General features: G+C 37.6%; 1 protein-coding gene across 9 annotated transcripts in view; it reads right to left on the bottom strand.

The window, feature by feature from the left end:
* LOC101019996 (transcription factor 12) overlaps nt 1-15,069 on the bottom strand; it is a 254,403-nt gene that overhangs the window by 112,553 nt on the left and 126,781 nt on the right. For 7 of the 9 annotated variants that reach the window (XM_031662545.1, XM_021941719.2, XM_031662548.1 and 4 more), the window contains one exon: nt 12,627-12,691. The exons of 1 other annotated variant lie outside the window; for it this stretch is intronic. In XM_031662545.1, coding sequence (XP_031518405.1) covers nt 12,627-12,691 — 65 coding nt within the window. Of the gene's footprint in view, nt 1-9,706; nt 9,751-12,626; nt 12,692-15,069 lie in introns of all 9 variants that reach the window. One more of the 9 variants, XM_031662551.1, reaches the window with a different exon arrangement.

The raw sequence follows: 15,069 nt of genomic DNA, 5'->3' as shown, positions 1-15,069 counted from the left end.
GTCTTGAACTCCTGACCTAGTGATCTGCCTGTCTCAGCTTCCCAAAGCGCTGGGATTATAGGCATGAGTCCCGTGCCCAGTCAATCAGCCCAATCTTTCTAGCTTAAAAAAAGAAAATAAACTACGCATGTAATATTACAGTGCTAAAACGTGATAATCTAGCAGTTTCAGTTTCCTAATCTTCAATTACGAGTCGCAATAGGAAATTTTACCATCTTAATTTTTCTTTTTCACTAATTTTTTTTTTCTCAACTTCCCTCCCAAATCTTTTATCAGCCAATGAGAAGATATCACAGTAGAGAGATCTGGGATGTAGATCACTAAAGATAGACTTCTTAGAAATAAAAGAAATATGAAGAGAACAAGCTAAATGTCATTTTAATATATCCAATATTCAAATAATTACATATATGCAATAAGAATGACTTTCCTTTAGGAATGTATAGGCTTCCATAAAAAGTTCAACTTCCAAAAATGCTATAGGGGATTTTTTGAAAGCAGTCTTATGAGGTTAGTAGTGAGCATATTCTAAGCATGTCTACTTCAAAGTGAGTTTTTCTGAATGTCTGAATTTATTACTCTCTTATTAAAAAGGCCTAACTGAATGTTTTCCTATGTGTTACCAGTATGCCTTTGCGACTTTTCTTTAATGAATACAAAGAAGCCAGCTGTGTGAGGTACTAACATTAGAAGAACAGGAGATGAAATCTTACTTCTCTTTGGTATTTGTGGAAATGGTGTTATGTAGTCCTACTATTTTCAGAAGAGTTCTAATACTTTGAAGTCACTCTTTTTCTCTTTAATACCAGCTTTAACATGGAACAACTAAGTATCCTCTCTTCTCAATTCCTTGCATTTTCGTAAGTATAATTAAGAGTAAATAAACCCCAATATAGCATTAGGCATATAGTTAGGCATGTAATACTTCAAAAACTGAAAATTACACACTAGACATCTTCAAAACATTAAACTTTTTAGTTTAGAAAATTTCATATACACGGAAGTAGGAAAAAAAAAAGTACAATTAACCTTCATGTTAATTGTATCACCCAGCTTTGACAGCTGTCAACCAGCTTTGACAGCTAGCTGTCAACATTCTGTTGTTCCTGCTTCATTTGTTCTGCCATCTCCTACCCCTTGTTACATGCTCCAAAACTGACAATAATCCCTTATCATGTAATAGCCAGTATGTGGTCACCTCTTTTTTCTGTTTTGAGATGGCATCAAATCTCTACCCATTATTTAATAGGCTTTTTTCTCCTGAAATAAGTTTACAAAAGAATAAATGGACTTTCTGAAACTGCTTCCAAAGAGCACTAAGTATCATCAAAAGTATAACCATCAATTTTCATGGAGAGAACAGAAACAAAGAAACAATGAATGCAGCCTGGGCAACATGGCAAAATCCTGTCTCTACCTAAAAAATATAAAAATTAGCCGATTGTGGTGGCACATGCCTGTAGTCCCAGGAGGCTGAAGTGAATTACCCAAACCTGGCAGGTCAAGGCTGCAGTGAGCTGTGATCACACCACTGCACTCCACCCTGGGTGACAGAGTGAGACCCTGTTTCACAAAATAAATAAATAACTAAATAAAATAAAAATAAAAGAATGAATGAAGCTTTTTCCCTGCCAAGTAAGCCCTGCATAATCCAACACTCTCTCTCTCTCTCGCATTTTAACAAAAATAGGACACTACAAGTGTCTATTGACTGGGCACGGTGGCTCACACCTGTTACCCCAACACTTTGGGAGGCTGAGGCAGGTGGATCACCTGAGGTCAGGAGTTTGAGAGCAGCCTGGCCAACATGGTGAAACCCCGTCTCTACTGAAAACACAAAAAGTTATCCGGGTGTGGTGGGGGGGAGCCTGTAATCCCAGCTACTCAGGAGGCTGTGGCAGAAGTGCTTAAACCTGGGAGGCAGAGGTTGCAGGGAGCTGAGATCATGTCATTGCACTTTAGCCTGGCAGACAAGGGCAAGACTCCATCTCAAAACAAAACAAAACAAAAAAAAGTGTCTATTGCCTGATACTCCAAGATTAGACTTTCTTTCCACAAAACAACTATGTTCCAAACAACCCACGAAACGCAGATCACTCTGCAGGCAGCTGATGGCTTGTTAGTCTTACTTATACGCTCTTTTCTAGATTACATGGTTCAGATTCAAACAACATTTTCTCAGTGCCTACTGTGTGCCAACTAGTGTGCATGTATGTCCCTTTCACATGCTACCTTATGAGTCAATCATCTCTGGATAGCTTCCACATCAATCCAAGAGCTAGTCTTATGTTTTCTTAATCTTCGTGACTCCAACAATTTCCTAAATCACCAACCTACTCCCCAAAGGAGGACTAGATTGTTAGCCCTGGAAACCACTTGACTTGTGAAATCTGCAAGTCCAATATTTAACTCTTTGACATAACCTCTTGTTCTTATAGAGCCATTATTCTCTTATTACTTACTGCAAGTGTTCTTTCACTGCATAACAACCAATATCTTGACCTTTTTTTCCAGTCACAAAGTTTAATCATGGCTTCATTTCCTTCCTTTGAAACCTGGTCTATTACTTTAACCATTCTCTTATCACTACATCAATTCTCCTATCCTTCTAATATTGACCAGTTATGAAATCTTGGGAAAATTATATAACTTCTTGAGGCTTCAGGTTCCTCAGCAATCAAATGGGAAGAATAATAGTAACAGATGCAACAGCAGCAACAATACCACCATCTGAGTATGTGGGGACTAAATGAAATTATGCTTATAGGGTCAAGTGACTGATACATGCTAGTTATTATGTAGCATCATCATTGTTAACCTATCTAACTGGCCTGCAAACCTGATCACTATATTGATTCAACCATTTGCTGTCTGTGCTTACACATGTAGTTTGCTGGGTAGTATTAGCATAAAAGTTGAAGCACATACACATCCATATAGGTTAGTATCAACAGTAATTTCTGGTCACCAACCTCAGATGGATCAACACCATTTGGAAAGCCTTTTACTTGTCACTAGAGAGTTCATGGAATTGAGAAACATTTTAAGGTCTTCTACTTCTTTTTCTTTAGAGACAGGATTTCATTCTGTCACCTAGGCTGGAGTGCAATGGTGTCATTATAGCTCTTAAACTCCTGGGCTCAAACAATCCTCCTGCATCCACCTCCAGAGGAGTGGGAATACAGGCATGCAACACCATGCCCCTTTTAAGGTCTTTTATTTCAATCAAACAACAGGTACTGTAATCTCTCTATTATAAAATGCCAGTAAAGTGGATGTGTACCCTCTGCTTGGAAACATCCAGTGAGAGGAAAGTCATTTATCTACCAAGGTTTAATATTCTACCCCATTAACAGCTCAACACATGACAATATTTCTTTTTAAAATTAAGCTGAAATCTGGAATGCTTAATTTCTACCCATTGTCCAACTTTTTAACCTTCAAAGTTACAGAAAAGTTGAATTATGCTTCAAAAACTTAAAAGATGCTCTTCATGTTACTTGAGTAACTAACTTATTAGTTCTCTGAATGAGTTGGTTTACTTATGCCTGTTCTGAAACACGTTTGCTCAGAATAGAATACAGTGCCAACTTTCGTGTTCTAAATATTATGTTTCTAATAATTCTGCCCAAGACTGAGGCTACTATTAGGTTTGTTGTTACATAAAGATCAAAATTGCTGTTTAAAACAACTAGTTTTAATTAATCCTCTTGGGGAAACAGCAGGCCAGTGTAATCATGTTACAAAGCAGAAATGATCTTGTTCTTGACATTACCATAGAACAAAGGTCTAGAAGGGACTGGAAACTTGTTAATTCACTGTACCTAAACCTCCTGCCATGAAGAGAAAAACTGTAGAAGCCTTAGGTAACCTTACAGAGTTGTAGAAATTCTTTTTTTTTAAGAGACAAGATCTCGCTCTGCCACCCAGGCTGGAGTGAAGCAGCATGATCATAGCTCACTGTAACCTCAAACTCCTGGGCTCAAGTGATCCCCCTCAATCACTTGAGCGATCAGCTTCCTGAGTAACTAGGACTACAGGTGCACACCACCACCTGCAGTTAATTTTTAATTTTTTTTTTTGTAGAGATAGGAATCTTGCTAAGTTACCCAGGCAATTTGAACTCCTGGCCTCAAACAATCCTCCTGCCTCAGCCTGGAATGCTTTATATATCCTAGGTATCAGTCCTTTGTTAAACATACGCTTTGCAAATACTGGACTTCTAGACTGTGGCTTGCCGATTTATTTTTTTTTAACCTATGTCTTTTGATAAGCAGAAGTCTTTAGTTTTTGTTTTGTTTTCTTCCCCTAAAGAGACAGGGTCTTGCTATGTTGCCCAGGCTGGCCTTGAAATCTGTAACCCAATTTAGGAAGAACTAACATCTAAGTGACAGTAAGCCTTCCAACAGATGTTTGAGTTTTCACTGTTGACGCTTTGCCATCTTCTGTTACATTTTTCCCTCAGTATTTCATGCTTTTGGATACTACTATAAGCAGTACTATTCTGTTAATTTTATTTTCTAATTTTCACTGCTAGTGTACAGAAATACAATTAACTTTTTAGATTCACTTGTATCCTATGATACAGCTAAAAGTACTATTTATTTTTAGAAGTTTTCTTGATGATTCCTTAGGATTTCCTATGTACACAAACATGTCATCAGCAATTCAACTTATTCCTTTCCAGTTTCTATGACCTTCTTTCTTGTCTTCATACACTGGCCAAAACATAAAATGGTAAGAACAAAAATTCTTACCTTGATGCTGACATTAGGTGGAAAGCATTTAGTCTTTCATCATTAAGTATGCTGTTAGCCATATATTTTTCCATGTTTGTCTTTTATCAAATTGAGGAAGCTACCTTCTATTAGCTTGCTGAGAGATTTTATCATGAGTATTCAATTTTGTCAAACACCTTTTCTGTATCTATAGAAATGATCATATTGTTTTTCTTCTTGATGCTGTTATAATGTGGTGAACTAAATACATGGATTTTCAAATCTTAATCCAAACTTTCACTTCTGATACAAACTACACGTGTTATTTGAGTATTGCCAGGATATTGCTCACCTGATAAAAAGAGCTGAGAAATGTTCACTCCTCCTGTTTTCTAAACTAACTTGTATAAGATTGGTATTTTTTTTTCCCTAAGCATTTGAAAGAATTAATCATTTGAAAGAAGCCATATGACCCTTATGCTTTCTTTGTGGGAAGGTTTTTGACATGAATTTACTTTCATTAACAGATATTCAGGCCTGGTGCAGTGGCTCATGCCTGTAATCCCAGAACTTAGGGAGGCCGAGGCGGGGGGATCACAAGATCAGGAGTTTGAGATCCGCCTGGCCAATATGGTGAAAATACAAAAATTAGCTGGGTGTGGTGGCAGGCACCCGTAGTTGCAGCTACTCGGGAGGCTGAGGCAGGAGAATTGCCTGAACCCGGGAGGCAGAGGATGTAGTGAGCCGAGATAGCGCCACTTCACTCCAGCCTGGGCAACAGAACGAGACTCCATCTCAAAAAAAAAAAAAAAAAAAAAAAAAAAAGATAAACATCTATTCAGATTTTGTTTCAATTTGTCTCCTTTTGGTAAGTATTTTTCAAGAAATTCATTTATTTAATCCAAGTTGTCAAATTTACTGAATTAAGTTATAATGTTTATTCTATTCTTAATGTATATATGATTCACAGCAGTAACCTCTCTTTCATTCCTGGTACTGGTAATTTGTGTTCTTGTTCCCTTCTCCTTGTTAACTGATCTAGTTAGGGGTTAACCTTATGATTTATTTTGAATAGCCAAATTTTGATTTTGTTAGTTTTTTCTATTACATTGATTTCTGCTCTTATTTGTAGTATTTCCTTCTTTCTATTTATTTTGGGTTTACTTTGTGCTTCTTTTTCTAGCTAAGTTCTTAGGGTAGAACCTAGGTCATTCACTGTACATCTTTTCTAATATAAGCATTCAAAGGTACATTTTCCTTCCAGGCACTTGTTTAACTGCACCAACACGTTTTGTTATCATATTTTCATTATTATTCAGTTAGAAATACCTTCTGAATTTCCTGTGGTTTCTTTTTAAAATGATGCGTCATTTAAACATGTTGCTTAACTTCTGAACATTTGGTGTTTTTCTAGATATCTTACTGACATTGCTTTTTGAGACAGAGTCTTGCTCTGTTGCCCAGGCTGGAGTGCAGGAGTGCAATAACTGCTCACTGCAGCCTTGAACTCCTGGGCTCAAGCAATCCTCCTGCCTCAGCCTCCTGACACCACACTTGACTAGTTTTCTTTTTTTTTTTTCTTTTTAATTTTAGTAGAGACACAGTCTAACTATGTTGCTCAGTCTGGTCTTGAACTCCTGAGATCAAGTGATCCTCCCGAATCGGCCTTCCAAAGGGCTGGGGTTACAGGCATGAGTCACCACACCCAGTCTTATTGACTTCTAATATAACTTTGCTTTTTATTAAACTTTTATTTTATATTCAGGGGTACATGTTCAGGCTTATTATATAGATAAACTCGTGTTGGGGTGGGGGGGTTGTTGTACAGGTTATTTCATCACCCAAGAAGTAAGCCTAGCACCCAATAGTTATTTTTTCTGATCCTCTCCCTCCTCCTATCCTCCACCTTTAAGGAGGCCCCAGTGTCTATAGTTCCCCTCTTTGTGTCCCTGAGTTCTGATCAGACTTCTTCCTTAAGTCTTTTGTGTCCAAAGAACATACTTTGTATGGTTTCAAACCTTTCCAATTTACTGACACTAGTTTTATGGACCAGCATATGATTCCAGCCTGTTAGTGTAATGTGTGCCCCTGAAAGGAATTTATGTTCTTCAGTTGCTGTTTGCAGAGTTCTATACATATCATTTAGGTCAAGGCTGTCGATAACTAGTTTATTTTGTTCTACATCTTATACTAAATTTTTTGTCTAGTTATTCTGCAAACTGCTAAGACAGAAGTATTCAATTTTTCAAGTATGATTGTCAATTTGTTTATCCCTCTCTTTAATTTTATCAATTTTTGTTTTGCTTCATTTGTTCTGAAGCTTTCTTATTAGGCGTATACACATTTATCATTGTTATGTCTTTCTGATGTATCAACTCTTTTATTATTTTACTATTATAAATGTCTGTATATGATACTGGGTATAACAGGAAAAAAGAACAAGGAAAAACCAAATGGTATAAGCTTATTTCCAAACAACTAAGAGTTAAGTAAGGTACAGTTTTTAAAGTTGTCATTTTCTCAAGGGAGTAATATCTGAACTCAGATGAAACTTCACACTTTCTGAAAAAAACCAAGACCCTGCCATCTTCTACATTTAAATACTTAGAGAAAAACTTAAACTACTTGAATAAATATTTGCTTAAGAGGTATAAAGGAAAAATTTGTTATACTGATAAAGGATTTTTCACTTAACTGGTAGTTTTTAAAGTAATATATCTATTGTTAATAAAGATGCTGGCTTCTATGCTCTGTGTTTGATCAATAAAAAAAATTAATTGCAGAATGATCTATCAGTGTTTCCAGTAATACTGTGACATGAGTTTCTTTTCAATGGCTCATCAGTTAATGTGATTGCTGTGAACGTAGTATGAGGACACTCATTTAGCAACATATTATTACATCATCTTAACATGAAGTAAGGCCCATCAGGCATTATTAAATTAGTCTGAATTTTGCAGTATGTCAGCAGCATTTTATGTACATTAATAGCAGAGTTAATGCCCCTTGGGGGATTCTGTTGAACAAAAATGGTTTCAACGTGGTGTTTGGGTATCATTTTAGAGTCACTATTTATATTTCCTTGGATTTGCTTTTGTCGCTTGTGAATAGGTAAGACAAAATGGCAGCGTTAAAGTGTATTTTTTGTCCCTCCTCTGACTCATTATAATAAATACTGTTTGGAATACGTGTTTTTCTTTGAATAGTTTGTCCTTGCTGCAGAATAATCTTTCCACTCTGCTGAATTTTAGGCTTCCTCTCTGGGGCTCACAAATTGCTTCTACGAATTCTTAAAAAAAAAAAGGTATCTTTCTGTCATTTGAGTATCTTTAAATCTTGTATATAGCAATATTGTTATTTTGTATCAAACATTCTAGTAGCCTTGTTCTTCTCTTTTCCATAGGCCTTCCTGATCTCTCCAGAATATTTATAAACTGTTTGTCAAACAGCAATCATATAGTTTCCGCTAAGGATAACTCCTATTGGCTTATACAGAGGAGTTGGCATGTACAGAGGAGTTGGGTTTCTCAAAGCACGAACTCTAGTCCATGTGAATCAAAATCACCTGGACATTCGTTAAAAATTTAAATTCCCTCTGGGAGTGGTGGCTCTTGTCCGTAATCGCAGCTCTTTGTCAGGATGAGGTAGGAAAATTACTTGAGCCTAGGAATTTGACACCAGCGTGGGCAACATAGTGAGACCCCATCTCTAAGAAAGAAAATACAGCAAAATTAGCAGGGCATGGCGGGTGCATGCCTGTAGTCCCAGCTACTCAGGGAGGTATATGAAGACCCAAATTACCTTTTATTATGTGGGCCACATGAATTTAGAAATGTAATATTATGTATTTATTTTTTGAAATGTTTTCACAAGCCCATACACTTTAACTTTCAGAGACCTACTATGTAGGTGGAAGCAGAAACTGCTTATCTTATCTTTCAGATGAAGAAATCAATGCAGAGATGAGACTTGAACCTAGGTCTCTTGACTAAACCTTATATCCCTTGAGCCCAGGAGGTCTTGTGAGCGCCACTGTACTCTAGCCTGGGTGACAGAGTGAAATCCTGTCTCAAAAAAAAAAAAAAAAAAAAAAAAAAAAATTCCCTATCTCCTTCTCAAATTAAAATGAAGGAAGGTAATAAGGGCACAGAGTTGAAATCTGAGGGATTCCTATGCTGAAGTATAGTCATATAGCCAAAACACTCAAGCATGAGTTTAGGTTTCCCACTTGCTAGATATGTAACCTTAAGTATAATACCTTACAAGAACCTCTGTTTACTACTCTGCAAAATGAGTTGTTGTTAAAAGAATTAAATGTGATTATGTTTAGTTCAATGGCTAGTTCAGTTAGTGCTCAGCAAATGGCAGCAAATGTTATTACAGTGCCACACCTTTAGATTTAAAATAAATGTCTTTTGATATAAGAATTAAATCTGGTACAAATGCACATTAATCCTTGGTAAAAACTGTTAAGATTCCCCTTTGCAAAAATGGACAATTACATTAATAGAACTTATTGCTGACTCTAACTAAACAGCAATACCTTTGCCAAGAGGGTATAAAAATGTTAAGTGAAAACATTTGAACATAATAAAAACATTAATATAAGCATGGACTATGATTTTAGATGTAGCTGTGGTCTCAAAAAGCTTACAATAGTGTTTTCTTCCCCCCTCAAGTTTAGCAGTAACATTAACATTAGACCAGTGGCTCTCAAACAGTTAGGTATCTTAAAAATAATATTAAAGATCCAAAATATCTTTTGTTATATGGGTTACATGAATTGAGAACTTTAGAATTATGTGTTTATTTTTTGAAATGTTTTCATAAGCCTATACAGTTTAGCCTTCAGAGATCTACTAAGTAGGTGGAAGCAGAAACAGCTAATCCTATCTTTCAGATAGAAATCAGTGCAGAGATGGGACTTGAACTTAGGTCTCTTGACTCTAAACGTTTTGTCTTACCCCCCTCAACTGACATTTACTGACCTTCTATTGTATGATCAGGAACTGAGAAGAGCACTTTCATATATCTGATAAGTAAACAAATTTGTTATGGTTATAAGGTATTCTTATACTATGATAATACATATAAGATTCAACACTGCCTAACTAAGCTGCTGTCTTATACTTAAGATGAAGATGAAAAGACTTTTAAGGCCCTGAAGCAGGGTGGCAGACAAGTTAACTTAATGATATGTCACAGACGCAGTCTGCAGAGCTTACAAGCTTAAACCTACATGATTCTTTGTAGTTACTTTTATCAATCATTCATTGTCCAAATGATATAACTTAGTTTGGTTATATATTTATTTATTTATTTTTGAGACGGAATCTTCCTCTGTTGCCCAGGCTGGAGTGCAATGGTGCAATCTCAGCTCACTGCAAACTCCACCTCCTGGGTTCCAGCAATTCTCCTGCCTCAGCTTCCCAAGTAGCTGGGATTACAGGAGCCTGCCACCATGTCCCACTAATTTTCGTATGCTTAGTACAGACGGGGTTTCGCCATGCTGGCCAAGCTGGTCTCGAACTCCCAATCTTAGGTGATCCGCCCGCCTTGGCCTCCCAAAGTGCTGGGATTACAGGTGTGAGCCACTGCGCCCGGCCGCAACTTAATTTTTAAAATTTGGTGTACTCTGAAGAGATTCAGAGGAGTGATGGTTAGGTGGCCTACAAAACTCGCACAATGAGTACTATAGCCAAGATCAGAAATTAGATCCACAGCCTCCAGTTTAGGTCATTTATGAACTAAAATTCAGACTATGAAATTCAAACAGTAACTTCTTAAAAAAGAATGAGCTCTGATATCAACTATGAATTGCAGAAATATTACAATCACCAATCCACATCTGATATAGACCAAAAAAGAGGGTATTTTGGTTTTCATCAATGGATATTGCTAAAACTATACAGAATAAATCGTATATCTTGGTTGGCCTTAAAGTACTGTTACCTTTGAAAGAGGTCAGAAAGGTACCTTAATGGAGGCTAGATGTTCAACTGCTGCTTTTCTATTTTTTACTGTGATCTGAATAAGCACTTACATTCTTTGGTTCTCTGCAATTTTTAACTAGGCATGATCGGTATGCTGGTAAATGTTTAACAACTGTTTAAGAAAACGGAAGCCCTGAATTGTAACATTTTTGGATTTCCACAGTGTAAACACTTCCTTGATGGCCATTTTTTTGTTTTTATTTTTATTTTTAGAGATGCAGTCTTGCTACATTGCCCAGGCTGGAACTGTACTACTGGGCTTAAGTGATCCTTCTGCTTTGGCTTTCCAAGTAGCTGGGACTACAGGTATGCACCACAGTGCCCAGCTCATAATAGTCAATTTTAAGATACCAGTGTGATGTCAACCACGCTTGCTAAATTCCTAAAAGTTTAACAGATTTGGCTCTTGTGAGCTAGTAAAAGCTGGTAAAGCAAAACACTGGCTATGACACAATGCTAATCTATATATATTTTAAATGACTAGGATAAAATAAAGCTAACCATAAATGGAAAATAAAGCAATCATTAGTAACACTAAAACTTTAAAAAATCACTTGGATGAAAATAGAATAAGACTGCTTGGTCTGAAGCCAAGAAATCTGAGTGTTGGTCCAGTTACTACCCCCAACTCTACGATACTTAACAAATCACTTACTCAGACCATGCCTATTTGCCATTAAGGACATGGGAATAGATGATCCTTAATTTTTACAATATATTGATTTTCTCTCTCTCTTCCTTCCTTTCCTTCTCCCTTCTTTCTCTTCCTTCCTTCCCTCCCTCCCTCCCTCCTTTTTTCTCTCTCTCTCTCTTTCAGACAGAGTCTCACTGTCACTCTGGATGGAGTACAGTGGCACAATCATGGGTCACTGCAGCCTTCAACTCCTGGGCTCAAGTGATCCTCCTGCCTCAGCTTCCCAAGCAGCTGTGACTACAGGCATGCACCACTACACCTGGCTGATTTTTACATTTTAAGTAGAGACAAGGTCTCACTATGTTGCCCAGGTTGGTCTCCAACTCTTGAGCTCTAGGGATTCTCCCACCCTAGTCTCCCAAAAGTACTGGGATTACAGACGTGAGCCACCGTGGCCAATCTACTACAATACATTATTTTATAATGGGAAGGCATATCACAAAACAGGATGTTATGTAAAACTCTCTTAGAGGCACAATTACGAAATATGTATTAAATGGAGTATTATTAGCACAGCAGTTAAAACAGGCTCACATGCCCATGCCTGAAATTAGGGTAGGCCCTCATGTAAAGCATGCAGATGGCAGAAAACAAATTTAATATGTTCTGCCTTTCCTTTCTATTCTTTTTGGCTTGATTCTGATGGGAATCTGCAGGTGAATTGTGTGTTCAGGATTCTCAGTCAAAGGTATGAGGAAAAAGGCAGAGAAGATGCCCATTACCAGAAGCACAAAATGCTAGAGAAGGTGGACAGTTGAAACAAAAATTCCAAGTCGGGGAGGGTGTGAAGCCTAAAAATTGGTAGATGCAGCATTGAAAACAAAATGCTTCCAATATTAATGATCAGTTTGACATTACAGGATATTCAAGCTATGCAGATCAATCATGTAATTTTTATGTACCAGCAATTATGTTTTCTGTGAGAAAATATGCAAGAAAAATTCTCAGAAATGACAGGCATTTTGGAAAGGGGTAGAAAGATAACTGCTACTTTGTTTCTAGTTAAAATGGAGGAGGGTTATGAAAATCTTTGATGATAAAGACAGCCTGGTAAACTGGGGAACTGAAACAATTTTAAGCAGAGAGAGCAAAAAAACAACATTTAGTTACAAATTAAACAAACAGTAGTGAAATAAATTTGATAATTTCTATCTCATCTATTAATAGAGTCTTTATGTGTTTAAAAACCATCTCATTGCTTTTTTTAATTATTAAACTTACTTGACAGCCTGGTAATCCAGTATCTCTGCTGTACAGGGAAAATGAGCCTCTCTCTGATGTTTTTCCTATAAAACAAAGAAATTAACTTTATATAAAACTCCTCATTTATTGACAATCAAAATTCTAGACTACTCATGGTAATTATATTGCAGTTTAAAAATAGAACAAATTAGAAATAAGAGGATACAATCCAATAATTTGTAAAAACTTGCTATCATTTCAGTCAGTCTGAGTCAAATTCTGGGCAGGATATAGTGACTCACGTCTGTAATCTCAGCACTTTGGGAGGCTGAGGTGGGAGGACTGCTTTAGTCCACTAGCTCAAGACTAGCGTGGGCAATAGTGAAGCCTGTCTCTACAAAAATTAAAAAATTAGCATGGTGATACATGCCTGTATTCCCAGCTACTCAGGAGGATGAGGTGGGAGGATCACTTGAGCTATATAAAGTAACATGTAAATACTTTATTTTCAAGGTATAGTATTTTAAAACACAGTTAAAAGAATGAAAAAGACATTTATACACCCAACAATATGGTCCATGTACCCACTAGTTAGAATGTTTTCCCATGTTTGCGTCAGATTGAACCTTCTTCTCTTCTTTCTCTCTCAAAAATTAATACAGTATTGGGCCGGGCACGGTGGCTCACACCTGTAATCTCAGCAGTTTGGGAGGCGAAGGCGGGCGGATCATGAGGTCAGAAGATAAAACCATCCTGGCTAATACGGTGAAACCCCGTCTCTACTAAAAATACAAAAAATTAGCCAGGCATGGTGGCACGCGCCTGTAGTCCCAGCAACTCAGGAGGCTGAGGCAGAAGAATTGCTTGAACCCAGGAGGCGGAGGTTGCAGTGAGCCGAGATCACACCACTGCACTCTAGCCTGGGCGATAGAACAAGACTTTGCCTCAAAAAAAAAAAAAAAAAAAAAAAAAATTAATACAGTATAGACATAGCTCAAACCACACCTCTGGATAACCATTATCATAATATTGATGTGCATATTTACCATGTATGTTTTGTACTCTTAAATATATATTCATATTCTCGAACAATATACATTACTGTTTGCATTTAATACATTTAACAGATGGAATTACATGCTATTTATCTTGAAACCTGCATTTCCATATATTATGTTTTGACCTATGTGTTCATAACAGATCCCTAGTTTGAGTATCTTTACTGCTATACAATGTTCCATTATACAAATAAAACCAGTTCATATATTCCCCTACCGAAAGATAGTTTTTATATTTGTTTGTCATGAGCAGTATTGAAACAAATATCCTTGCACGTCTTGTAAACACACACACACACACACACACACACGTCCCTTCAGGATAGACACAAATAAGGGAAACTGGTAGATTAAAGGATGCTAACTTTCAGCTTTACAGGCATTGATTACCTTACTATGCTCAGAAGTCACCATGCCCATTTATATTCTTCCCAGAGACATGTAAGAATTCTTGCTGTGGTGGGGGACAGTGGCTCACGCCTGCAATCCCAGCACTTTGGGAGATAACATGCCAGAGGCGGGCAGATAACCTGAGGTCAGGAGTTCAAGACCAGCCTGGCCAAAATGGTGAAACCCCATCTCTACCAAAACTACAAAAACTAGCCAGGTGTGGTGGCACACACCTGTAATCCCAGCTACTCGAGAGGCTGAGGCAAGAGAATCATTTGAACCCAGGTGATGGAGGTTGTGGGCAGTCAAGATTGTGCCATTGCACTCCAGCCTGGGCGACAAAGTGAGACTTATCTCAAAAAAAAAAAAGAATTCTTATTGTGACTATACCCACTGATAACGGTTTGGCTGTGTCCTCACCCAAATCTCACCTTGAATTGTAGGTCCCATAATCCCAACATGTAGTGGGAGGGACCTGGTGGGAGGTAACTGAATCATGGAGGTGGTTACCCCCATGCTGCTGTTCTTGTGATAGTGAGTTCTCACAAGATCTGATGGTTTTATAAGGGGCCTTTCCCCTTTTACTTGGCACTTCTTGCTGCTGCCATGTGAAGAAGGATGTTTGTGCTTCCCCTTCTGTCATGATTTTAAGTTTCCTGAGGTCTCCTCAGTCATGCTGAACTGTGAGTCAATTAAACCTCTTTCCTTTATAAATTACACAGTCTTGGGTTATATTTTTATTAGCAGCGTGAGAACGAGCTAATATACCCACAGTTCAAAACTTTCATGGCCAAGTATCAGGAATAGAATGGGCCAGTTCTTGAGGGAGAATGGATGTTAAGTCTCACAGCATTAACAGTAGGGTACTCATTCATAGGTATTCAATATACTAAGCGAATTTGCAATGTAGCATTTTTGAGGTTCAGTAACTAATGCCCCCAAACATGGTGCTTTGACATGCTGGATTGAAGCAGCAGCCTCAAGGTCTGTCTAAGTCATGCCCTCTCCACCAGACCCCTCCCCACAATCTTCTG

Source organism: Papio anubis, unplaced genomic scaffold (genome assembly GCF_008728515.1).
Source record: "Papio anubis isolate 15944 unplaced genomic scaffold, Panubis1.0 scaffold74, whole genome shotgun sequence".
NCBI lineage: Eukaryota > Metazoa > Chordata > Mammalia > Primates > Cercopithecidae > Papio > Papio anubis.
The sequence above is the reverse complement of the archived record's forward strand: the minus strand, read 5'-3'. Positions and strand labels throughout refer to the sequence as shown.